The sequence below is a fragment of the Carettochelys insculpta genome, chromosome 1 (assembly GCF_033958435.1).
Source record: "Carettochelys insculpta isolate YL-2023 chromosome 1, ASM3395843v1, whole genome shotgun sequence".
NCBI lineage: Eukaryota > Metazoa > Chordata > Testudines > Carettochelyidae > Carettochelys > Carettochelys insculpta.
The window spans coordinates 375,804,572-375,831,460 of record NC_134137.1 but is presented as its reverse complement, the minus strand read 5'-3'; the positions used below and the strand labels follow the sequence as shown (position 1 = coordinate 375,831,460).

At 52.9% G+C, this 26,889-nt stretch overlaps 1 protein-coding gene across 1 annotated transcript in view; it reads right to left on the bottom strand.

Annotated features, from left to right (window-relative positions):
- The window catches only part of LOC142020062 (uncharacterized), a 267,476-nt gene that overhangs the window by 69,921 nt on the left and 170,666 nt on the right, over positions 1-26,889 (bottom strand). The window contains exons 73-78 of the mRNA XM_075007686.1: positions 26,582-26,617; positions 24,960-24,995; positions 20,606-20,662; positions 10,740-10,811; positions 8,188-8,259; positions 4,868-4,903 (exon numbers count right to left, since the gene is read on the bottom strand). Coding sequence (XP_074863787.1) covers positions 4,868-4,903; positions 8,188-8,259; positions 10,740-10,811; positions 20,606-20,662; positions 24,960-24,995; positions 26,582-26,617 — 309 coding nt within the window. The remainder of the gene's footprint in view (positions 1-4,867; positions 4,904-8,187; positions 8,260-10,739; positions 10,812-20,605; positions 20,663-24,959; positions 24,996-26,581; positions 26,618-26,889) is intronic.

Below are 26,889 nucleotides of genomic sequence, written 5' to 3'. Positions count from 1 at the left end.
TCAAAGTCTTTCAACAACCTTGGATAGATTTTTTTTTTCCTTTTTGAGATTTTGCTGAAAGAGGGGAAACTTCAAAGAAAGTGTAACATGTTTGTGAAAAAAACCCACCTTTTTACGATGAATTGTTTTGCTTGGTTGAAATAGTTCAACCCGTTTCCAATTTGCATTATGGGGTCTATGAACAGAGGTGAGCAGTTCTCACTCCATCCAGCCAAGGGCACTGCTGCACATTTCAAAGAGCTGGTTCTTTACAATATTCATTACTGCCTTTCCGGAATTCCTGGGGATGGCAGATGTGATGACTGGGAGGGGTACAACCCCAATCTGGACAGTCCAGCCATTAAGTTAACTAAATTGTGGCTAAGGGTTAACACCATAGACAGCGTGTCCCAGAGTATCTCCAGGAATGCTAGGGAAGCCTGATGTGAGTTGGTAGGAAGCCAGGAGAGGCCAATGAAAACAGAGTGTGGATGCAGTGACCTTGCTGCTCCAGCTTTTGTGTGACCAGAGGAGAACGGGGAATTGAGCCAGGAAGCAAGGCACGGAGGATCCAATGACATCCATGCCTTGGGAAGGAATAAGTCTTAGGATGACAGATATGTGAGTAGAACAGTGGATGATTAGTCAGACATGATGAGGTTATTTTCTTCATGTCTGGGTTTGTTGGACTTCTCCGTGCTGAACACATATAACGGGTGGCCAACACGTGGCTCTTGAGCCACATGCAGCTCTTTGAGCCATGAAGTGCAGCTCCTCCTTGGAGCCTTGTGCTGGAGTGCTGTCCCAGCGCTTGGAGGGGGAAACACATGGAGGCAGTAGCAGTCGGGGTGGTGCCTCTGTTGAGCCACCAGCATTAAGTTAGAGTGAGGAGGGGCTTGGGATGCCTGGCTCTGGGGGAGGGGGAGTGCATTGAGTTAGAGCAGGGGGAGCTGGGGGTGCCTGGTTCTGGTGGAGGTGAGTGGGGATTCATAGAATCATAGAACATGAGAAATGGAATGGACCCCAAGAGGGCATCGAGTCCAGTCCCCAGCCTCAGGGCAGGGCTGAGCGCCACCTAGACCATCCAACAGATGTTTGTCTAACCTGCTCTTAAATGTCTCCCGTGATGGAGATTCCACAACCTCCCCAGTTGATTTATTCCAGTGTTTAACCACCCGACAGTCAGGAAGCTTTTCCTAATGTCCATCCTAAACCTCCCTTGCTGCAGTTTAAGCCCATTGCTTCTTATCCTAGCCTCAGAGGCCAAGGAGAACAATTTTTCTCCTTCCTCCTTGTAATCCTCTTTGAGGTAGTTGAAAACCACTATCATGTCCCCTCTAAGTCTTCTCTTTTCTAAACTAAACAAGCACAGTTCTTTCAGTCTTCCCTCACAGCTCATGTTCTCTAGACCTTTAATCATTCTTGTTGCTCTTCTGTGGACCTTCTCTAATTTCTCCACAACTTTCTTGAGAAGTGATGCCCAGAAATGGACACAATACTCCAATTGAGGCATGATGAGCACTGAGTAGAGTGAAAGAATGACTTCCTGCATCTTGCTCACAACACTCACATTCCAGAATCAAGTTTGCTTTTTTATTGCTCATATTGTTGCTTGTTGACTCATTTAGCTTGTGGTCCGCTATGACCCCTAAACCCTTTCTGCAGTACTCTTTCCTAGACAGTCACTTCCCATTCTTTATGTATGAAGTTGATTACACTTTGCATTTGTCCTTATTAAGCTTCATCCTATTTACCTCTGACCATTTCTCCAGTTTGTCCAGATCATGAATTATGACCCTATCTTCCAAAGCTGTTGCAGCCCCTTCCAGCTTAGTATCATCTGCAAACTTAATAAGCGTATTCTCTATGCCCATATCCAATATCTTTGATGAAGATATTGAATAGAAACAGTCCCAAAACAGACCCCTGCGGAACCCCACTTGTTATGCCCTTCCAGCATGACTGCAAACAATAACTGCTCTCTGAGAATGGTATCCAACCAGTTATGCACCCACCTTATAGTAGCCCCATCTAAGTTGTATTTGCCTCATTTATAGATGAGAAAATTATGCAAGACCACATCAAATGCCTTACTAAAGACCACATCTACCACTTCTGCCTTATCCACAAGACTTGTTATCCTATCAAAGAAAGCTATCAGATTGGCTTGATGTTATTTCCGCTTTACAAATCCATGCTGGCTGTTACCTATCACCTTATTTTCTTCCAGGTGTTTGCAGACGAATTCCTTGACTACTTGTTCCACTATCTTTCAGAGCACAGAAGTTTAACTGGTCTGTAGTTTCCTGGGTTGTTCTTATTTCCCTTTTTATAGATGGGCACTGTACTTGCCCTTTTCCAGTCTTCTGGAATCTCTCCTAACTTCCAGGACTTTTCAAAGATGATATCTGAAGGTTCCAAAACCTCCTCCATCAGCTCCTTGAGTATTCTAGAATGCTTTTCATCAGGCCCTGGTGACTTGCAGACATCTAACTTTTCTAAGTAATTTTTAACTGGTTCTTTTTTTATTTTATCTTCTAAACCTACCCCCTTCCCACTAGCATTCACCATGTTAGGCACTCCTTCATCAGACTTGTTGGTGAAGGCCAAATCAAAGAAGTCATTAAGCACCTCTGCATTCTGTTTCCTGATATTGTTTCTCCCTCCTCATTGAGCAGTGGGCCTACCCCATCCTTTCCTTCCTCTTGCCTTTAACATATTTATAGAAGGTCTTCTTATTACCCTTTATATCTCTAACTAGTTTTAACTTGTTTTCTGCCTTTGTCTTTCTAAACTTGCCCCTGCATACATGTATTGTTTGCATATATTCATCCTTTGTAATTTCTCTTAATTTCCACTTTTATATGATTCCTTTTTGATTTTGAGGTCATGCAAGAACTCCTGGCTAAACCAAGGCAGCCTTTTACCATACTTTCTATCTTTCCAACGCAGTGATATACTTTGCTTTTCGGCTCTTAATAATGTCCCTTTGAAAATCTGCCAACTCTCTTCCGTTGTTTTTCCTCTTTGTCTTTCTTCCCATGAGACCTTACCTACCAGCTCTCTGAGTTTATCAGAATCTGCCTTCCTGAAATTCATTGTCTCTACTTTGCTGTTCTCCCTTCTAACATTCCTCAGAATCATGAAATCTATGATTTCACAGCCACTTTCTCCCAAGCCGCCTTCCACTTTCAAATTCTCAACCAGTTCCTCCCTATTTGTGAAAATCAGATCTAGAACTGCTTCCCCCTAGAAGCTTTTTCTATCTTCTGAAATAAAAAATTGTCCTCAATGTAGTCCAAGAACTTATTGGAGAGTCTGTGATCACTGTGTTAGTTTCCCAACATATGTTTGGATAGTTAAAGTCTCCCATCATCACTAGATCCTGCCCTTTTGATGGTTTTGTTAGTTGTTTAGAAAAAGCCTCATCCACCTCTTCTACCTGACTAGGTGGTCTGTAGTAGACCTCTAGTATGATTGGGAAGCTGGGGGTGCCTGGCTCTGGAGAAGGGGAGTGGGATTGGGTTAGAGTGGGGGGCTGGGGTGCCTGGCTCTTGGGGAGTGGGAGAGCATTGAGTCACTTATTATATACTTTTATCTGTCTATCTTAGAGAGAGAGAGAGGGAATATGTGGCTCTTTGCACTCTATCCACGTGGCTCTTTGAACTCTAACTGTGGCTCTTAGTCCCTAACTGATTGGCCACCCTGACATATCAACCCCCTTACACTGTAACTTTCCAATCCAAATCCCAGGGAAGCAGTTCTCTGTGTTCTAATCTTTCTCTTTTTTTTTTTTTTCAGTTGCTCTGTAACGCCGAGCAACCAAGTAATGTTTCATCAAGTCTGATTCTTTGTTTTGTTCATAGAAGTCACCTTTTGAAGACCAGGCTCTGACTCCTGTGACCTCGTAGGCAGGAAGTCGTATGTGACTGCAAAGCCAGCGATTAAGAAAATTACCGTTTTTTCCTGAGCCCTCTCAAAGGGAGGGTTAAAGAGTTTGAGCATCCCCCACAGGATAGAATTTCCAAATGCACCTTCCTGGGTTCTCATAGGGGTTTTTGTGTTTGGGGGGAAGGGTAGTGATACCAATCCAAGGCCCGGGAATCTGTGACCCTGGGGACTTTTTAAACAGAAGCCATTAGTGGCAGGGTATTTTAAGGGCTCTTGCTGGCACCCACCTTCTGCACCTGACGTGCCAGCGAGGGGAACAGTCTCGACAGTGGTATTTTAAGGGTCAACTATAATGGCACAGATCGGCCTATAGGCAGATTGACAAAATGGCATTTTGAACACAGATTAGCTTCAGTCCTGCCTATACAGTGCACCCTGAATGGCTGGTGTAGTAAAGCAAAGCAAATGCATAGTATAGGTGTTCTTTGATGCAAAACGCAATACCCTAATTAAACTGCGCCTCTGATGGCACTGATCCATTCATTTCCAGCTCTTCAGATCTCACTGTTCATGCAATACTTCAGGAAAGTTTCACCTAAATTATTTCCGCCCTGGAGGCACCTTCTGCCTCTGAAACCTGTGGCGTTAGCTGCCAGTGAGTCAGAGAGAAACACATCAAAGCCACCCAAGCACTTCCACCATAGGCATGTACCCGTAGAAGAACATGCTGTGCTGGAAGGGGCTATTGATGGATCCCAGCATAAAAGAAGGATGTGCCCAAAGTCCTGCATGTATTGTGATTCCAGGCATCAAAGTGCTAAACACCAGGCCACGTCAGCACTCTCCTTCATTCTGAATCCTCTTTTAAGAGCCTGTTGACTGCATGCTGAGAAAGTTTGATCTCACGGTGGCTGGGGCAGCAGAGTGCTGTGTGAGGCCATTAGACCGAACGGACATTGTCCAAGTGCTACTAACATGAAAAGCAATTGCAACTCACAGCAAATCCGGGCAGGCCAGGTTCTCCGGGTTCTCCCTGGGAGAGAAGGGACAATGAGTTAATCACACAGGAAAGTCTCGTGTGTCTGCTCTGTGCTGTGCGAACACTCACCATTCAATCACTTTCTATTTCTTTATCTCTAGTAAGGATGCCCCCACAAACCAGAGTCACCCCCATTTTAGCTCTTGAAGGATCCCAAGTACTTTGCTGGTGTATGAATACAGGCATCGGTTAGCGCGCCGCCGAGCCAGGGCAGCCACCTCTGGGGTGGGACGTGGCAGCTGTCCAACAGCCACCCGCTACAGGTCACACACACAATTTGGGGTGGGAAATGAAGAATAAGGCATCTGATTGAAGAAGCTGCAGGGGCAATTTCAAGTTGTAATTCAGTTCGGAGATGGAAGTAACACTGTGAGCTCCTGCAAAAATGTGCCGTGGGCTGATAAATGCTCTGATGTGAGGCGGATTTCATTTATCCTCTGCAACACAACAGGTCTGGCTGACCTCATTCCATTTGCAATCTGATGCTCTGTGGACTTAGCCCCCAAACCTTCTTTTGCAGCAGCTCCTCTTACGGCAACGTGCATCCTCAGAGCACATTAGGAACCTCAGCCTGGAAATCCAGCACCCTGGTGAGGTAGCACAGTAGTGCTACCTCCAGCGGACAAATGAACCGCAGAGGCCTGATTCGCCATGCCAGCTGAGACCCTCTGCACCTTTCGGTGTTCTGGCCTTGGCTAGGTGTAGCCAGACAGAATCCCCCTGCTCTACTCCAGATGTGCTATGTCAGCATGACCTTGGACTGAAGAATACAGATAAGGGGGCTAACAGGCCAGCTGTCGGCCTCGGGGCTTCAAGCTGCCCTTGGCTGGCATCAATAGTTGATCCGCCCACACTTGGCCCCAGGAGGGGAACTTTACTGCCCGTGTGAAAGTTTGCCCCGTTTCTATAAATTTAGTTATCTCCGTCCTTACAAGTGTAACTGCCTTGTGAGCGCTGGCGTCACAGAGACGAACCAGCACAACTGGTACCTTGAGATAAGGAAGAACCTACGTGCCCCAAGGGGTATAAAGAGGGGCCCGGCAGCCTACTCTAACTGAGCTCCAATTTGCAGTGCCTGCCGGTCGGGTAAGGGTATTGCCTCCCGAGGATCTAGGGGACCCCCCCTTCCTCGTACAGTTCTTCGAGGGATTCAGTGAACGACCTTGGCTACGCCGGAGTCGAAGGCCACAGGGGTGAGATTTATACCTGCAGTGTTTCTTTTGTGCACATTTAATAGTGAGAGCTCTTTAGTCTGAGGCATCTGGTCCTCAAATGGGTAACTTTCTCTAATTGACATGTCATTTGTATCATCCTACTATAGTGGCTAAGCAAATGGAGCAATAACAGTGTAACCATTAAGATTTTATTTAACTTTTCCTGCAACTGTAAACCATTAAGACTTTATATAATTCTGTAACCATTAAGATTTTCATTTCTGATTTGTAATAAATAGCAACCATGTTTAAGCTTCAGCCTGACTCCTTCTAGTTGCTGTAACTCGGCCAAACACAAAGAACCTTAGCCGGTTTGGCTATACTCAGCCTGATCAGTGGTAAGGTGCAGTAAAAGCTGGGCGCTGAGTCGTGCTGCCTCCATGGAGCAGACTCTTGGAGCACCCGTACCCGGCCATCGGCTGACACTAGGGGACTTGGCCATGCCTGGTGTGAGTTACAGCAGCCCTCAAGACTGTTTCGATGTACATCCAAGCTGCTTATGTGCCTCCCTAGGAGGGAGAGTCTGGGGCTGGCAGACACCTTTCTGCTGGGTCTACAATAGCAATGGAACTCACTCAGAGGCATTTCACAGGAAGTCTGCTGCCATTTAGGCCCCTTTACACCACTGGCACCTTCGAGCAAGAGGCCCAGAGAGTCTGAGTGAGTGTTAGCACAATCCCCAGGCATAGGACTTCCCGCCACTCAGTCCCTCTTGGACAACACTGTAGTGTGTGGTTCCTGATTGTCACCCCTGGTAAGACACAAGTGTCTGTCTGGCACCTGAAACCCTGACTGGTGAAGCACTACCTCCAGCTACCTGGGGGTGGGACAATCCTGAAGCCCTGTGAACATCCCATGTCCCTTGGGGCACATTAGACCGAAGGTGGACATTCAAAGAGCAATATCAGTTTGTATCCACAAAAACGAGAAGTCCGATGGCACCTTAGAGGCAAACCGATTTTTTTTGGAGCATAAGCTTCCGTGGGCAAAGACCCGCTTCTTCAGGTGCATCGGGCAAAGTGGGGCTTTGCCCACGAAAGCCGGTGCGCCAAAAAGTCTGTTATTCAAAGAGCACTTGGAGAAACTGAGAAAGGGAACTCCAGGAACAGTGTGCACCAGAAACTAGCCGAAGTCATCCCAAAACATTTCAGTCTCCCCCACTTACTCGACGGGGGAGCGTGGTGCCCCACGCTGGTCATACTCAGGCCAGATTCATAACACTGATACTGAACTCAACCAATCCAGCGGGATCATCATAGGAACGTTGAAACCAGCCAGCCCACTGTCCTTATTCTACCTCGGAGGGGAATGCCCCACCCCCTCCAATGAGGTAGAAGGGATGGGTAACTCATTGTTCAGGCATCCATCACATTGCTGGCAATGAGATGGGCCACATCAACAAATGCTAACGTTATGCAACTGTTGTTCCTAGGTCAATGACATTTAAAGTAGAAAATCTTAAAGTAGAAAATTGACATTTAAAATAGAAAAATCTTTCCTACACAGTGTTAATAAAACTGCACTTGGTTTTGTTAAAAACCTCAATACCATTGCAACTTTGTCAAATATTTCCTTTTTGGTATCTTAACTCATTTCATCTGACACAAGAAGAGCCAAAAACAAGGGTGTAATCGGAAACTCCTGTATTTGACTCATTCCGCCATCCAAGAGGCAGATGCCTAGAAAGAGTTTTGCCTCTGAAAAACTCTGCCTCCCAAAACAGCACTGTGGAAGGCTGCAGAAGAACCAAATGGCAGGAAATGCTGGACAACCTGCCTCCGACCACTGAGCTCAGACAAAACTACTGGCCTGCTCTAAGGGAGGGAGACCTGGGGGCAGCAAAACCTGGTGACCATCTGAGCCATGTGGAAGCTGGAGAATGTCCCTAAAGCTGACTATGGGGAGTCTACATGAGCCCTTGAACGCTACCGGACTGGCAGTGTCTCCTGTCAACTTCCCCTCTCTCCCCCCAGAACGATTTGAGCTAAGAGACAAACTTGGCTGCCACGAGGAGGGTGATGATCCTGCAGGTTTCTCAGGGTGCCTTTGAGCCATTGCACTAACCTTCTGCCCCACTGGTCCTCTGGCACCAAACAGCCCCATGGCTCCTTTCGCACCTGCCTCGCCTTTGACCCCCTGAAATCAAACACACAAACCAAGAGGGTTTTCAGCCTTGGTTATTTAGAAATTCCACTTAAATGCACATGTTGCCTCCTGCCCCCCAAGGCTGCTTCCTGTATACACTATAGACAGCCCACCCCCCAACTCCTCTGGGCCATGATTCCCCACCAGGGCGAGGTTCTCCAGGGTTTTCACACTGTGGATCACTTTGTGAGAAAGAAGAGCCACCACCAACACTTTTAACATCGTTTCTCACCCCGCCATCCCCCACTGCTGGGTTCTCCTTCGCCTCATTCTGCACCACCGTTTAGAAGCACTGATCTAGGTGTCCGAGTAACGGCGCCGCTTGGTTCAGCTCCCAACCCCCTGGAGAATCCTGACTGCTGAGGCAGGGAAATTACTTTTTAAGCAGAATAGGGGAGCAGTGGCTGCCTCCTCTTTAGAAGCTACATCAGATAAACCCCTTGCAGCTGGGATGTGCAGTTCGTGGAGGAACCTGCAGAGAGTTAGACCAGCACCCTGCCTTTATATACCACCTTTAAGGATCCCAAAGCACCAACTATACATGTGCCTAGGGCAATGGAAACCCTATGGAAATGGAAATTGTAACACCTGTGTGAAGGGAACAACAGCAAAGCCAACTCCACCCTTACAAAAGTGCCCTGAGACCAGCTGTGTCCACACAAAGCAAAACCAATTTCGGTTTTAAGGAAGCATTATCCGTTCTCAGAGGAAGGGGGAGTTACACCATTTCCTGGGATCATCCTGTAAAGCTGCGTCTACACGTGCACGCTACTTCGAAGTAGCGGCACCAACTTCAAAATAGCGCCCGTCACGTCTACACGCGTCGGGCGCTATTTCGAAGTTAACTTCGACATTAGGCGGTGAGACGTCGAAGTCGCTAACCTCATGAGGAGATAGGAATAGCGCCCTACTTCGACGTTCAACGTCGAAGTAGGGACCGTGTAGACGATCCGCGTCCCGCAACGTCGAAATTGCTGGGTCCTCCATGGCAGCCATCAGCTGGGGGGTTGAGAGATGCTCTCTCTCCAGCCCCTGCGGGGCTCTATGGTCACCGTGGGCAGCAGCCCTTAGCCCAGGGCTTCTGGCTGCTTCTGCGGCAGCTGGGGATCTATGCTGCAGGCACAGGGTCTGCAACCAGTTGTCAGCTCTGTGTATCTTGTGTTGTTTAGTGCAAGTGTGTCTGGGAGGGGCCCTTTAAGGGAGCGGCTGGCTGTTGAGTCCGCCCTGTGACCCTGTCTGCAGCTGTGCCTGGCATCCCTATTTCAATGTGTGCTACTTTGACGTGTAGACGTTCCCTCGCTGCGCCTATTTCGATGTTGGGCTGAGCAACGTCGAAGTTGAACATCGACGTTGCCGGCCCTGGAGGACGTGTAGACGTTATTCATCGAAATAGACTATTTCGATGTCGCAACATCGAAATAAGCTATTTCGATGTTGGCTGCACGTGTAGACGTAGCCTAAGTGTGTATGTTCGCGGCCGCCTTCAAGCTGAGAGAATGAGAACCACTCAAACGGCTGTTGGACCTGATTCCACTACAAGCTAAGGGACCATCTCCTTTAGCTCAAGTGGTGGCAGGGTATGCTTTTCTGCAGCTGGAGGAAGTGATTTCTACCTCCGCGGGCGGCATAAGTTCTGCCTGGCAGCAATGGTATGACTGCGGTCAGAGATGGCCACAGATTTGCACCGTCCTGCATGGATACAAAGTTTGTATCGGCCTCCGTATCTGCAAAACTGAGCCGTGGATATCAGCCTCCATATCAGCGGCTGTGGATATAAAGCCGGTATTTGTCGATTTGCAGGGCTCTACAGCGTTGTTGCTATTAGTAGCACAGCACCTCAGTTATTATTTAATTCCCTTTATTGTGTGTATGTAGCTCAGAGCACAATCTACATTTACAAACACGTCAGGCTGTCTCTACACAGCAAAACTAAGTTGACCTAATTTACATCAGCATACAGCCGCTGCAGCAATGACACCACTTTGCTCCGTGTGAGCAGTACACAACCTCACCAGGGGCACTTGCAGTGACTGAACTGTCCATGTGGGACATTGCGGGACAGCTTCCAAATGCCAACAACAGTTTGAAGTAGGCAACGCAGCGTCTACACTGACGCCGTATCAACCTAACTACATCCCCCCTGAATTTATGCCTCTCGGGGAGGTGGCGAGATGAGGAGGGTGTAGCAGGTGAGTTACTTTGGTGGAAGTGGAACTTTAGTTCAGAGGCTTGGAGAGTTGGATCAGCCTGGGCTGCCTTGTGTTGACCTAACTCTGTAGTATGGGACAAGGCTAAATGAGCATCCGCGCACCAGCCAGTGGCGTGTGCAGAGTGGATAATATGCAGGCGTCCTCTAGAGGGCAGCAGTGCGCAGGTATGGTCTCAATGTCACAAACGATGCAGCCTATAGAGGGCAGCAGTATGCGTGTACACTGTAGAAGTCACAACTGATGCCACCTAAGACCTCTTACCTTTTCTCCTGCAGGCCCGTCCTCCCCTTTTTCACCCTTGTCTCCATCAAAGCCTGGCAGGCCCTGTTCACCCTACAAGATCAGACAGAAGCTCTGTGAACCCCATTCTCTTCCCCAGCAGGACAAACCAGAATCTTTTAAGCCTAGTCACCAGTCATGCCTCTGTGCTATGCTTGAATCTAATGACCTAGATGCACTTAGTGGCCACCACTCGTACTTCTAGGACAAGCTTCCCTGCCTTGCTACTGGCCAGTGCTGCTCAATTCCATCTCCTCTGGGACTGAATTGACACAGCCTGTCTTGTTTCACACAGACAAGCAAATAGCAAAAATTAATTGGCAACAGTTTGTATAGCTACAGATAAGAGGCTTATTAATAGCTCTTTGTAGCCACCCATCGGCTCCAGATCTCAGAGTATTTCACAAAGGCAAACAAGTATCGTTCACCCAGTTTTCCAGAAAGCAGAACAGAGTGGTTAAGTTACACAATGAACCAACTGGGAACACATGTCAAATATGCCAGACCCAGTCCCACGCTCCAGTTTATCTGTGCATCAGCTCAGCCAGTGCTCCCATCTCAGGAGCACAGAAACCAGAACTTGGACATGGAATTCACAGGAGAGCAATACACACCCACTGCGAAGGTAAAGACTGAAGGTTGTAACACTTTGGTCTAATTCTGGCTCTTGTTTTCGGGATGGGGGATTGGCGAGGTGGTGCTTGGTGGCCTGTGATAAACAGGAGGGCAAACTAGAAGATGTGGTGGCTCTTGGTAGCCTGAAGCTCTGTGACTCATAGGGTCTGTCTGCACTGTAGTGTAAGCCCAGGGTTAGTAGAACTTGTGTTAGCAGGCCTGGGTTTGTTAACCTAGGGCTTGGATGGCTATATTCAGTTGTAAACCCAGGTAAGAAGCTGTTGAATCCCGGGCCCCAAACTGGGGCTCTAGCATCTAAATGCATTACTATAGAATCACAGAATACTAGAACTGGAAGGGACCTCAAGAAGTCATGAAGTCCAGTCCCCTGCCCTCATGGCAGGACAAAGCACCATCTAGATCATCCCTGTTAAATATTTATCCAATCTGTTCTTAAATATCTCCACTGATGGAGATTCTACAACCATCCTAGGCAACTTATTCCAGCAATTAACCACTGTGGCAGGGCCAGGAAGCCTAAACAAGCAGAAGGACCTCATATTGGAGTACTGGGGAAGTGGGCAGGCATAGCCTGCCCACGACTAAAAGGCCCCTCTCACAACGCGGGGGGGCCTACTAAAAACACCCAGTCCCAAGTGAATTCGGGGGACAACGAAGGAAAAAACAGGGGTGGGAGTGAGGGTCAGAGGTTTAAAATAAGGGAACCAGAAGGGGATACCAAGCTGAGGACCCCGGACAGCGCCCACCGCTCCCCGAAGGTGTCCAGGGAGTTGGTGGATGCCGCCCAGAGGAACTCTGCTCAGATTCGTGATCGGAGGGAGGAACGGAAGTAGGCCCCACAGTCGCAGGTCGCCCCCTCTGCCAGCCTCCTCCCCCTGGTTTTGTAGATGGCCATTTTGGCCATGGCCAGGAGGAGGCTGACAAGGAGGTCCCACGACTTTGTGGGACCGCGGATAGGATGTGACAAAATAAGGAGGTGTGGGGAAAAGTGCAGCCAGAACCTCAGGAGGAGGTTCTGGAGGAGCCGGAAGAGGGGCTGCAGCCTGGCGCACTCAGTGTAGATGTGCGCCAGGTTTTCCCTCATGCCGCAAAAGGTGCAGGTGTCTGGGGTAGGGGTGAACCGCGCCAGGTACACGCCCGTGCTCACCGCTCCATGGAGGATTCTCCAGCTGATGTCCCTGGCGGGCTGCAGAACCAAGGTGGAGTAGAGGCTGGCCCACCGGGGCTCCCCACCCTCCGACGGTGGTAAAAGGTCCCGCCATTTGTGGTCGGGGTGGGACACGAGGGTGGGGAAGTGGAGCATGTGAAGCACGAGTGCGTACAGAAGATGTCTAGGCGCGGTTTGGAAGGGGACCGGCTGCAAGGTATGCAGCCGGCTGAGATGGTGAGGGGGAGGGAGGCAGGCAGGATCGTGAAGCCGGGGGCCCATGGAGAGGTCCGGAGGGCTAGGAGTGAGCAGGGACAGGGCGCACCCTCTCGCAGGACCCAACCGATGTAGATATGAGCAGTGGGCAGCAAGGCGGCCTTCACCTCCTCAAGTACGCGCCGAGGGGAGCGTAGGGTGGAGAGCCCCATGCACCAGGCGAGCGCCAGGGCCTCCATCCAGTCCCCCCACTCGTAGTCCAGGAGGTCTCCGACCCTGGTGATTCCACCTAGGACAAACCTCCGGCGCGCCGTGGGAGACTCCGCCACCTGCACACGTAGGTGGGGGTTGTGTAGCAGGGGCTCCGCAAGGAGGTCTTCCCCCACGGTGGCCCCTAAGGACCTGGAGGCTGCGAGCAGCCGCCAAGTGCAGAGGAGGTCCTGGTAGAAGGCTGGCAGCTCCGAGAGGCCTCGCGGACAGTCTCTCCAGGATAAGTAAAGGAGCTGCCGGTCGTATTGGAGCCCTTGATAACGGCAGAGGAAAGCGTGCACCAGCGTACTCCATGCCGGACTATCTGCACTGTTGGTGTTGAAGAGTCCCTGCAGGGCCCAGAGGCGGAAGACATGGACCTGAGTGCGCATCCAAGTCAGGCCCTGTCCCCGCTCCTCCGGGGGAAGGTGGAGTACCCCTGCAGGAACCCAGTGCAGTCCTGGCCAGAAAAACTCCAGGATTAACCTCGGGAGCTGGTCCAGGAACTTTGGGGGTGGGACCAGGGTGCTGAGGCGGTGCCAGAGCATGGACAGGACTAGTTGGTTCAACACCAGCGCTCTCCCTCGTAGGGAGAGACACTGGAGCAGACCCGTCCACCTCCGCAACTGCTCAGTGACCCTGCCCTCTAAGCCTGCCAGTTTTCCAGCAGAGAGGGATGCGTGGCGGATAGAAAGATGCCCAGATAGGACAGCGGGCCCGCTCTCCACCGGATGGCCTGAAGCGCAGGTGGGAGGCGGCCCATCTGCCATCCAGTCCTGACCACCAGGCTAGAGCTCTTGACCCAGGTGACCCGGGCAGAGGAGGCCGCCGAGTAGATGGCTTGGCAGGCCTCCAGCCGCACCAGGTCTCCCGGGTCCTGGACCACGAGGAGTACGTCGTCAGCGTATGCCGACAGGACCAGCCACAGCTCTGGCTCACGGAGCACCAAACCCGTCGACCTTCGCCGAAGGAGACTGAGATAGGGCTCGATGGCCAGAGCATAGAGCTGGCCTGACAGCGGGCAGCCCTGATGCACCCCTCGCCCGAAGCTGGCCGGAGCGGTCAGGGTCCAGTTGAGCTTGACCAGACACTCTGAGGCAGCGTACTGCACCTGGAGAAACCCGATGAAACAGGGTCCGAAGCCGAAGGCCCGCAGAGTGCCCAGGAGATACCTGTGGTCCACCCTGTCAAATGCCTTCTCCTGGTCCAAGGACAGGAGGGCAAACGACAGGCCATCCCTACACCCAAGCTCTAGGAGATCCCGGACCAAGGACAGATTGTGGAGGATGTACGGCCCGGGACGGTGTAGGTCTGGTCGGGGTGGACCATGTCCTGCAGCACGGACCCCAAGCGACGGGAGATGGCTTTGGCGATTATCTTGTAGTCCGTGCTGAGGAGTGAGATGGGACGCCAGTTCCTGAGGTCACGGGGGTCCCCCTTCTTAGGTGGCAGGGTGAGGACGGCCCACCTGCACGACAGGGGGAGGACTCCGCTCTGCAAGACTCGGCTCAGACGTTGTGCAGGTCTGGGCCAAGGATGTCCCAAAACACGGTAGAATTCCACGGTCAGCCCGTGCAGGCCCGGGGATTTGTTGGTGGGCATGAGACGGAGGGCTTCTAAGAGCTCGGCCAGAGTGAGAGGAAGCTCCAGCCGGTCCCGGTCACCCGTGCTGACTGAAGGGAGTTGGTCCCAAAGCACTCTGCAGGCATCGGCGTTGGTCGGATCAGGGGAGAAAAGGGTGGCGTAGAAGGCGCGAGCCCTCTCATGCATCTCCGCCGGATCTGTAAGAGGGGTGCCATCCTTCGCAAGGAGGCAGAGGATGTGTTTTTTTGCACCCCTCTTTTTCTCCAGGGCATAGAAGAAGCAGGAGCCGCGGTCCATCTCCCGAAGGAGCTGGATCCGCGACCTCACAAAGGCCCCCTGCGCCCGAAGGGTGTTGAGGGCCCTGAGCTCGTCCCACTTCTCCTGGTACGTGCCGCAGAGGGATGGATCTCCAGGGCTGGCGGCTAGATGCCTCTCCAGCTCAAGGACCTCCTATTCCAGCTGCCCTATCAACACATCCCGCTGCCGGCTGGCCCCCAAGTATAGTCGCGGCAGAAGAGCTGCGTGTGCACCTTTCCCAGATCGCACCACTGCCATGCCGAGGGAAAGGTGTGCCGTTGCCCACGCCAGGCCAGCCAGAACTCCCAGAAGGATGCCACGAAGCCCACGTTCTCCAGCAGGCTGTTATTAAAATGCCAGTAGGCCGACCCCTGCTTCCCCGGAGAGAGAGAAGCCTTCACGGCCACCAGGTGTCAAGTATCAGAGGGGTAGCCGTGTTAGTCTGGATCTGTAGCAGCAACGAAGGGTCCTGTGGCACCTTATAGACTAACAGAAAAGTTTAGAGCATGAGCTTTCGTGAGCTCACGAAAGCTCATGCTCTAAACTTTTCTGTTAGTCTATAAGGTGCCACAGGACCCTTCGTTGCGGCCACCAGGTGGTGGTCCAAGAAGGGGGCCGGCCACACGCTGGAGGCGTGGGCCTGAGAGAGATGGTGCCGTGAGATGTAAATGCGGTCCAACCGGGAGTGTACGGATTTATGGCCCACCACTCGGACGTAGGTGAAACCAGAGTCCTCGTCCGGGTAGTGGCTGCGCCAGACGTCCACCAGGGAGCGATGGTTGAGAAGCTCCCTGAGGACATCCTCAGCGGCCTGGCACTGCTCAGTCCCCGTGCGGTTCCGCTCCTCGAGGGTGCAGTTGAAATCCCCGCCGAGGACTAGACACTCGCGGGGATCAATGGTGTCGAGGAAGGCTGCCGCCTGCCGGAAGAAGGGTGTTCTCTCCAGGCCGAGTGTTGGGGCATAGATGTTGACGAGGTGGAGGGGCAGCCCCTTCACCCGCACCCGGAGATACAGCAGGCGGCCTGGCACAACCTTGACGCTCCCCTGCACCTCAGGCTGCAGGTCTGGGGAGAACAGGGTCGCCACCCTGGCCCAGTGGGCCGAGAGGTGGCTAAAGTGGACCCCGTCTCCCCACTCCAGCCGCCACTTGGCTTCGGCAGCTGGAGTAATATGGGTCTCCTGTATGAAGGTGACCGAGTACCCCCCTCCCAGAGGAAGGAGAGCACTCGGCACCTGCAGAGACACGACCCGCAGCCCCTGGCATTTAAAGTGGCAAAGATGATCGGAGCCATTTAGAGGGCTGGGGAGGATCCTCGCCAGAGGGAGCACCGACGGTTCCCGTGGGGCCACGCAGCAAATCGTGACCGACCCCAAAGGTGACAAGGGCATCACGGAAGCTGCGGGCCTGTTGGTAAGCCGTGGCGTCCCTCTTCCCGGTCCCCTTGCCCTCCTTCAGAAGGGCCCTCACGGACTCTAAGACAGAGTGGAAGTCCTCCCAGCACTGGATGGCGAGAGCAACCTTGTTCTTGGAGCCGCGAACGTCCTCCAAGAACTGGCGCATCTCACCCACCAGCGCATGGGGTGCCGAGGCCTCAGGGTCTCGAGTACCCATCGGCCTCGTGTTCTTTGGGCCCCACAGCCAGAGAAAAGATTGAGATGGGGACTGGGGTCTGGTTTTGGGAGGGATGAGGGCGGCAGAGGGAGAGTAGCCCCGGAAGTGCTGGGAGAGGGCGATACAAGGGGGGCCTCCCAAGGGGTTACAGCCTCGGGGGCAGTTATGAGTGGGCAGGGGTCGAGAGAAGGGGTAGGAAGAGGAGGGGTGGGGGGGATGGAAATCAGCAGGGGAAGGGGAGGGTCATGAGGAGGAGGAGGAGGGGGAAGGGGCAGGGGGAAGAAAAAGGAGGGAGTGGAGGAGGAGGAGGAAGAGGAGGGTCTGGGAGGGGTGGGATTGCGGGTTCTGGGGTGGGGCATTGGCTGAGAAAAAGTATGGGGGTGGTGACAAGTGGTGGGGCTAAAGTGGGAGCAGGGGCGGGGATATGAACAGCAGGGGTCTCGGGGTGGGGCTTCCTCAGGCGGTGGGGGGGAGGGGCGAGGTGCCAGCACACTCGGCAGCAGGCACCAACAGGTTGGGGGGGTGGGTGTCAGGGCTTTCAGTTTTAGGGGCAAAGGGGGGGTACAGGGGCAACACTGATTCCTCCGGGGCATCCAGGGGCTGGCCAACCTCCGGTGGGAGGTCATCCCTAGTTAAGGGGGGGGTCGCCCCCTGAGATGTCCCAAAACAGAGGGAGGTGGCAGTTGGGGGATCGCTGGTGGGTGGGGAGGGGGAGGTTGGGGGGTGGTGGAGAGTGAATGGACGGCCCACAGGCCTCCAGTAGTAGGCCGTCTACATCCAGGGCCACCGGGGTGAGGCCCAGGGCCTCGACCTCTTGCGAGAGGAGGGCAAGGCCGGAGCACACCTCCCCTGGGCGCTCCACAACAGTGGTCTGAATAGCGGCCGGAGGGGTGTCGGAGGAGGGCACGGGCACAGAAAAGGCCGTCTCGGCCTCCTTGGGCTCTGGCTCCAGGGCAGAGGAGATGTTATCTTTCTCTGCCGCCGCGGCGGCGGCCTCCATTGCCCGCAGCAGATGGTCGGTAGCCGGGGGTTTGGCAGGTGGATCAGGGCTGGCAGCTCTCGAGTCCCTTGCGCGGCATGTCCACCCCATCCTCCTCCGACGGGGTGGGGTGCCAGGCGCGTGCACTCCTTTTCTTCCGCTTCCCCCCCACCAGCACCCAGCCCTCCGAGGAGGTGGGCTGGGCGGTAGAGGAGGAGGGGCCAGGGGACAGAGCCAACGAGGAGGGAGGGAGGGAAGAGGGGGGGGGGGGGGCGGCAAGGGAGAGGGGCAACCCGCCCTGGGGTGGGCCCTCTTCTGGTCCTGCCGCCGGCCCTGCCTCCCTCTCCTCCGTGGGCCCGGCTCTTGTGCCCGCTCAGGCACTGGCGCCCGCTTCTTCTTGCCCGGCACCATGCAGCCGGGTGTCCTCCAATGCCCGAGTGGTGATGGATCCATCTGGGACGAGAGGAGGAGGGGCGGTCCCAGGGCCTGTCACGGTCGGGGCACCGCTGATCTTGTGGCTGACACCCCCCCAGGTCGGAGGAGGTCCCGCGCTCCTCTTCGTGCCGGGCTAGGGGGCAATCCCTCCAGACGTGCCCCGTCTCCTGGCACACAAAGCACTGGGCCTCCCCCAGGGTATAAAAGACCCGGTACTGGGCCCCTTGATAGGGCACCAGTATAGTCCCCTCCTGGGCCACCCCGCCCTGTGCTGCAGCAGGCGGCAGTTGGACCCGGGCCTGCCGGCAGAAGGAGAGCACGTGCCGTAGGGCGGGGTCTTTACAGCCTAGGGGGAGGGAACTCAGGACCGTCAAAGGCCGGCCCAGGGCGGTGAGGAACGGCAGAAGGGCAGAGTTGGGAAGGAAGGGTGGGACAGAGGAAAAAACCACCCGCACGCCCAGGTCTTCCAGCGGCTCCAGGGGCACGTGCACGCCCCCAACCGCCAGGCCCCTCTCCACCGCCTCCTGGGCAGTGGCCTCCGACGCCAGGAAGAAAACGATCTTCCCGAACATCCGGGAGGCCGCCACCACGGCCGCGGGCCCCACCCCCCGTGCCAACGCCTGCACGTAGGTCTCCACGTGGGGCGAGGCAGCCACCAGGAGGCAGCGGACGCCGTACCTCCTGGTGAGCACGGGGAGGGGGCCGCGACTGTCGGGGATGGTAGTTCCGGCGGAGACGGAAGGAGCAGGGTGCAGGGCGGCGGCGGCCGCCTGGGGGTACAACCTGGGGGCCGAGAGGTCGGGGCCCCCAGGAGTGGTGGAGGGAGCAGGGGGGAGGGAAGAAGGAGGGGCTGCAGTGAGTGTTTTGGCAGCCTGGGTGAGAGTCCCCGTCACGGGAGGTTTGGCCTTCCAGGCGGGGCTCTGGCCCTTTCTTTTGCCCTGGCCCTTCCTGCCCTTTTGGGGGGGTGGGTTCAGGGCTGGGTCGCCAGAGGATGCTGCGGCGGAGGCGGTAGGAGCCCCGGAGCCTGCGCCCGCGCCCTTGGTGGCAGAGTTCCGGGCGGCCCCGGACGAGTGGGCTGCCGCCGTTTCAGGGGTGGGAGGGGTGACAGTGGAGCGGGGGGGGGGATCACCAGGTGACCCTCCAGTAGGCGTGGGGGTCATATTGGTGGGTTTAAGAGGGAAGGGGTTTGTTGGGGGTGGGGGCCTTTAAGAAAGAGCGGGGGAGGGGGAAGAGAGTGGAAGGGAAGAAAGGGGTGAGGCGTGGCTGCCCCCCTCCCCGACTGGCCGGGCTGCGGACCCAGTCAGATGGGGGGAGGGCGGGGCAAGGGGAGTGAGACCAGGGGAAGGGGAACACAGAAATGGCCACAACTCCCACCACAAGGTGGTAAGATGGCTCCTGTTTCTGCACTGGGATATGAAGGGAATCAAACTCTGTGCGTGGGGGGGGCGGGGGCTCAGGAGCTTAACTGAAACAGAAATGGGGGGCGTGGGCACGTGGAGGGGGGGGGGAAGGAGGGGTGGCACAGCCAGCCTAGGGGAGCGGAGGGGGGGAGCTAGTGGGGGGAGAGGTGTGCCTGGGGGGGGCCCGCAGCAGCTGCTGCAGAGCCTCGAGAAGCCAGGGGGAGGAGGAAGGGGCAGCTGGTTAGAGGGGGGCCCAGGTGGGGAAGGCCCCAGTGGCAGCTGGGTGTGGGGAGGGCAGTAAGGGAGGGGGTGGCTGCAGGCGTGGGGCAGGGGCCACGCCCTACCACCCCACCCCTGGCTATGCAGCCCCTCCCCGGAGCCCCGGTGGAGAGGGGCCCCGCCCAAACTCACCCTCCCCAAGCTGACCCCAGAAGGGGGGTGGGGAGACAGCCCTGCGGGGGCTTCAGGCATCCAGGGGCTGTCTGTCTCCCAGCACCTCACCTTCCAACCATGGTGGGGGGGTCCCACGGCAGCAGCAGCCAGCAGCCTACGGGGTCCTGCCTGGAGCGCCAGCCAAGCAGAAGGGCCGGCAGGGCAATCAGAGGCAGCTGGGTGGTGCTTCTTGTCCTAGCCTCAGAGGCTAAAGACAATAATTTTTCTCCCTCCTCTTTGTAACACCCTTTTAGGTACTTGAAATTTGCTATCATGTCCTCTCTCAGCCTCCTCTTTTCCAGACTAAAGCAGCTCAGTTGTTTTAATCTCCTCTCATAGGTCATATCTTCTAGACTGCCAATCATTTAATTTGTTCTTCTCAGGGCCCTCTCCAATTTCTCCACCTTTCCTAAAATGCGGGCCTGACTTCTGCCACCCATATCCCAAACTTCCTAACACACTCCCAACATGTGGCCTTTTGTTTGCGGTGCAGCGTGGGGAAACTTCACTGTCCACCAGCCAAAGGAAATCAGCCAGTGGGACCCTGTTGGAAGACTCAAAGCATGAATCCACTAGAGCTTCATCTACACTACAGAGCAATGTGGCTTGAATCCTTGGTCCTAGCTCAACTCGGGTTCAGACCCCGCCCCCCCCCAGCCTGTGGATCCTGGGTGTAAGCCCTGGGTTAGCACAACGTGATAGCAAAAGTAAGGGGCGAGTAAAGCTGACCACATGTTTGAACCCGGGTCTTCTGCCACAGCATAGCTATATACTCTACAATGACTATGGCAGATGAGAAAATGAACTGCTCCAGCTACTGAAGGGCAGGCACGCTTTAAAAGATAAAGTTTACAACTTACCAGATCTCCTTTGTTGCCTTTGTAGCCCTGAGGTCCAAAAATAGTAAAGGGGTCACCCTGAGAAACAGACAGGTGATAATGTTAGACACGCCACGATGCAGAACTGAAGTACCATATGCCCCTTTGGACAGAAAGACCTTTGCTTCCAATGGCTCGGTAACGGCACACTCGGCAATTTACGCTGCAAGAATAAAAGGTATAAAAATATCCGCCCTGCCCCTGAGCCTGATTTGAGGGGCTGGGCAAGAGCTGCACATGGCAGAACAGGAGACCCAGGTTCACTCCATGCCCTGGCTGTCAGGTACTGCGGAGACAGAAGACTTCGCAGGAAAGACGGAATACTCCCGCCGATCTCCCCGACGCTGCCTTAGGACAAACCACAGGGCTTATGTCTCGCTGCTCTGCATGTGGTGTCCCATTTGGATAGAGATGGGAAAGGCATGACAAGGTATTCCATTGACAGGAGCTCTGGGCAGGTTAATGTGGGCCAGATGGACGAATTAACCCTCATCTGCTGCAATGCAGGGAGCCGGGGCTTGATAAGGCCTAATTGCAGACAAAGCCCAGCTCATGAGGAGCTGGGGCAGGACTATAGAGCCAGGAAGTGAGATCAAAAGGGGGCTGCAGCCACACTCGAGAGCAAAAGGGAGCTGATCAGGGTGGAGGAGAACGTTCAAGGGGAGAGTGAGCCTTGTAACCCTGCCTTGGACTAGGGAGCCTGGAGAAAGGACAAGGGAGGTGAAGTAGCCACAGAGAGCAGAGGAAGTTCCTGTTGAAACCCAGAGACAGAGAGAGGGGGTATGAAGAAGCTCAGGGAAACAGCAGCAGAGACAAGACTGAGCAGACCTGGAGTGGGAGTCACAGGGTCCCTGGCTGGAGCCCCAAGTGGTCTGAGGGCTTGGTTGCCCACCAGCCAATGAGAAGCTACACAAGGCCTAGAGATGGAACAGAAAATGGTCTGAGGCATCATCCATGTGGCTTGTCCAGCAAGACTTCCATACCCCGGAGTGCAGCGGGCTGGTCAGTAGGCCTGAATCACAAAGTTGTGAAGAGAGGGAAGGGACCAGGGTACACACATCAGAGCACCATAACACACAAAAGCTAACCCAGAGGGAAGGGCACCCTGGCATAAGCTGAGCTCTTAGCATCCAGTGACTCGGAGGCAGAGCTGAGGTTAGAACCCAGGAGTTCCTGGAGCAGCAGTTCCCAGCTCACAGCCCAAGACCTACTTTCTTTGAGTGAGGGGGCCAAGGAAAAGGAGCGCAGCTGAAGGAGTCAGGTCATGGAGAGAGGCATGTGCTAAAGTGCAGAGCTGGGAGAATAGTGCAAACACTTTCCTGGGAGTAAACATTTCAATTTTGCCAGGAATGTATTTCAGAGGGCATTCACCCCAAACAGTCCCCAGGCCTGGGATGTAGCACTGGGTGCTTTACAAACATGAACGAGTTAAGTCCCACAACTTAACAATGCCAACAGCAGTGTTAAGGCAGACTAACTTCTCCGAAAAACAAAGCAGCAGAAATGTAGCACTTTAAAGACTAACAAAATCACTTATTCGGTGATCGTCTTTTTTGGTTTTGATTGTTTTGTTAGTCTTTAAAGTGCTACATTTCTGCTGCTTTGTTTTGTTGGAGTACAGACTCAGACGGCGACCTCTCTGAAACTTCCCGGAGGCCTGGTATATGGGACAGTCAGATGTGCTATCTGTTGATGTACAATCTCGAGAGGGCACTAGGGAAGTATTACATTACCACCTGAGTCTGGTGACGCTGGGTACTTATTGATCTCTGGGTCTGTTGGAGAGGGAAGTGAAGCCCTCTCTCCTTTGTTGCCTTTATAGCCTCAAGGTCCAAAAATAGTAATGGGGTCAACCCTCTTAAACAGCTAGGTGATAATGTTAGACACACACGCCATGACGCAGCATGGAGTACTATATACACTGTGCAATACTTCCCACAGTGTAACAGGGAAGGTGATGCTGGAAAGGAACGCACAGAGTCTTATATTCATGCTTTTCAGGTTTTGGGTCAATGGGCCATGTCCTGAAGCAGCTTCAGGGGGCACCGAAGAGTCTTTGCTAAGTAAGTATGATCCTTACTAGCACACACTGCCTATTTAAATCTTGTGGTTTTGCTTCAGAGGCAAATTAATTCCCTGCACCCACTTTGTCATCTTTGTTATCCTTCTCTGGAGATTATAAACTACTTGCAGCAAGGATCCTACTGTGTCTGCACAGCACCCACCACAAAGAAGGCCTGAGCTCAACCGAGGCCTCTGGGTGCTGATGCAGTATGAATAATAAATTCGTCCTCATCATCTTCTCTTCCCACTTGAGACATTCTTCTGCTTTCCTGGGCTGGAAGGGTTCAGAACCAGACTGGATCGGGATTTGTAGATTTTAAGGCCAGACAAGACCTCCACTCCATCCAGTCTGAGGCTTGGGCTATGCTAGGCAGGTAAGTCGGATAAGTAGGTAAGATAAGTCAGGTAAGTAAGACTGCAGACATACAACCTAGCTATGGCAATTGCACAGCTCGAAGTGACTGATCTGCCATCAACTTACCTGGCCGTCCACACAGAGGGAGGTCGACGGGAGAAACTCTCCCATCGATCTCCCTTACTCATCACAATAGCGAGGAGTACAGGGGTCGACTGCTGACCCCAGATAATTCGATTTCACGCACATCTTCCAGGGATGCAAAATTGAACTCCTGAATGGGTTGATCTGCCCCGTAGTATAGACAGGCCCTGCAGTTCTGCATAACACAGAAAAGTGCACACCATTCCCCCTGGATTAGTGAAGCGGGCACCAGAAGGAAAGTTTGGGAGCTGTAAATCGGAAGAAACACAGCCCACTTATCTTCTCCATCCTGTTTAATCTCACACACCTCCTTATATTTTATGAAGGCACCCTTTGGAGAAGGCATTACGCATTCCATTAGGTTGAGAAGTATATTCAGTTTCCTTCAAGAAACAGATTAAGAATTGATTTGTCACTAGAGCAGGGTGCCTTTGAAAGTAGTTTCTTCAGACACATATCAGCCTTAGTCATTTAATGTTGTTTGACTCAACGGTAGAATTTCCTTGTAAATTTTCTAAACCTCCTTTATTCACAAGCCATTTAACCCCGGAGGAAAGTGAGCAGAAAACTTCCCAAGGCTCAGAACTTTCTGGGCCAAAACACTAAAGCACTTTTCAAAACTCTTCTTGGTGTTAGTTTAACGTTCCCTGATATAACCAATCTCATGAATTTTAAGCTTTTAACATGTTTTGGGAGGGACTGTGTAAATTGAAATCAGACATATTTTTCACTTTCTGTATTAAACTGCAACGAAGCAGTGCAGGGCAACGTTAATCAGCTGCCATGTTCCACACCAGAGGTGGCTGTATTTTTTGTGGTGGTCTGAAGAATTGCTTCTGAAGTCTCATGCAAGCAAGCAAGCGACTCCAGCCAGCCATGGCACTAGCAGAAAACAGCACAGACATCTTCATACAGCTCCTACAATTAATCTCATATCTAATTTAGAATACTGCACTCACCTAGGCCGTGTCTACACGTGCCCCAAACTTCGAAATGGCCATGCAAATGGCCATTTCGAAGTTTACTAATGAAGCGCTGAAATGCATATTCAGCGCTTCATTAGCATGCGGGCAGCAGCTGTGCTTCGAAATTGACGCTCCTTGCCGCCGCACGGCGTGTCCAGACGGGGCTCCTTTTCGAAAGGATGCCACCTACTTCAAAGTCCCCTTATTCCCATGAGCTCATGGGAATAAGGGGACTTCGAAGTAGGCAGGGTCCTTTTGAAAAGGAGCCCCGTCTGGACGCGCCGCGCGGCGGCAAGGCGCATCAATTTCGAAGCGCTGCCGCCGCCCGCATGCTAATGAAGCGCTGAATATGCATTTCAGCGCTTCATTAGTAAACTTCGAAATGGCCATTTGCATGGCCATTTCGAAGTTTGGGGCACGTGTAGACATGGCCATAAGCAGAAGTCTTTGATAAAGGAAACAGTCCACTAGGGACAAACCTGGGTCCACCCATGAATTGAGGCAGGATTTGAACCTAGGTTTTCAGGGATGAGAGGCCAATGGACACATTAAAGTTCAGGATCCGTACCCAGAATTTGCCTCTGAGTAGCTACCCTACTGTTCAGGGATTATACAGCTTGCTCTTCTACTTGGTAAGAAAACAGCAGAGGTCCCAGATGTCTGAAAACATTTTTTTCATGTACGTCTCTTTCTCCACTCATTGACATCATTTAGACAAATGTCTAGCTGCCAATAAGCTTCCACAAAAACTCTTCCAACTTCTGATATCCCATCTCTCCCGGAGAATCAACATTTTCATGTCCCTTACTCTTTCTCCTTTGGGTCCCAGAAGGCCACGATCCCCCTGAAATAAAAAAGGACAATGAATGTTTTTTTTTTCTCTACTGTTGGCACATCACTCAACAAACAGTCTTCTGTATAGCTATAGCAACTTATGCTCAGAGAATACAATTCAGCTAAGCATCTCGAACTGCTCTGCAGTAACTAAGGTATGACTACACTATAGGGAAGATCAATCCTGCTGTGGTTGATCTTCCAGATTTCAATTTAGTGTGCCTAGTAGGGGCATGCTAACTCACACTTTTGTGTTGATATTCACCCCTTGCTAGCAGTCAGGGAAGTCAATGGGAATCAATGCTCCCATCAACCTCCCTTAGTGGAAACAGTGCAGAAGCCCAAATTAAGGTACGTCAACTCTAGCTACTTAATGTAGCTGGACTTGCCTACCTTCATGTGAACGAGTCGTGTGGACCTGCCCTAACTCATCAGACAGAGTTGCATCTAACATTATCACCTAGCTGTTTAAGAGGGTTGACCGCATTACCCAGTGTTATAGCTTGGGAAACTGAGGCCCAGAGGGCATAGGTGACTTGCAAAACAGCAGTAACCAAACCCACAAGAATGGATCCCAGGTCCCTTGGCCAAGACCCTAGACCAGTGGCTCCCAACCTGGGATGGTGCAGGGGGTCTGCGGGGAAAAAAAAAGATAGAAAGAAATAATCATAGAAAATAAGCTTTAACGAAATCGCAAAGTTACAGTTATTATTTTGAAATTAAAAATCTTCCCATAATGTTAATTGCTGTCTGAAAATCGATGTTGTCGTTTCCTTTTACTGACATGTACATAGGAGCTAGAATTGGCTTTGAAGGGGTTCACATATGGTTTGGGGGTGATTGAGGGGGTCCAAAAATGATTTGTGGGGCAAATGGAGTCCATGAATGGTTTGGGAGCTGACTGGGGGGTCCATGAAGAGTTTGTGGGTGATTGGGGGTCCGCACCAGTGAAGAGATTGGGAACCACTGCCCTAGACAAAGCCTCTTCTGTACAACACTCTCCTTTGTGTTTGGGGTTTTGCTGGGATTTGAAATGCAGCACCAGAGTCCTTCTTACCGTATGCCTGTAAAGAGGCATTGAGAATCCCACAAAATGGGGAGACCTGGGAATCCTCACTGTCTGGCAGGCAGGATAACCCACACCCTCCTTTTCCCCCTCAATACCTTCGTATGGTCTCACAACGCTGCACAAACATCAAGCAGTTTCCCCATTCACAGCAGCACCACGAGGCAGCTCGGGGTTATTTTCCCCCATCTCACGCATAGGGAGAGGCTCCCATCTACACTATCCAATGATCAGGTGGCCAAGTGAGGCTGTGAAGATGGTTGTGGCCTTGTTTGCCTTGTTTGCCTCGGAGCACAGTATGTTGGTAGCTCCCTCGGCTCTCTCCCAAGAACGTGAGCTTGGAAACCATGGTGACGGAAGAGTGAAAAAGGCATGGGTGGAGGGAGGCTGAAATGGGCTTAGGCATATGTCATCAGAAGTGGTGTCCATTGCTCAGGGTGCTGGAGAACATGACACCCCGGGAGGTCTGCCTGGCTCAGGTGACCCTCCAGGTGCCATGCAAAGTCCAGGCTAACACACCCACCGCTTACCCGTTCTCCTTTCACGCCGGGCAGGCCTTTCAGCCCCTGCAAACACATGAAACAGCACATCAGCATGGGCAGGGAGGGGTGGCATTGGAGCAGGCAGCAGCAACCTCCTGGGACGAAGGACAGGATGAGCCCCTGTGGCTGGCTGCCTCTCAACAACGCCAGGGAGACTCGGCAGGACGGCTCTGCTGTCAAATGTCACCAGAGAGAAAACTCGGGACCCTGTTGTGGCACTCGGCTGGACCCCGAAAGATCCCTCGTCGGTCTCCTCAGGTGCATGAGGCAAAGCTGTCTCTCTGCCTCAAGGACCG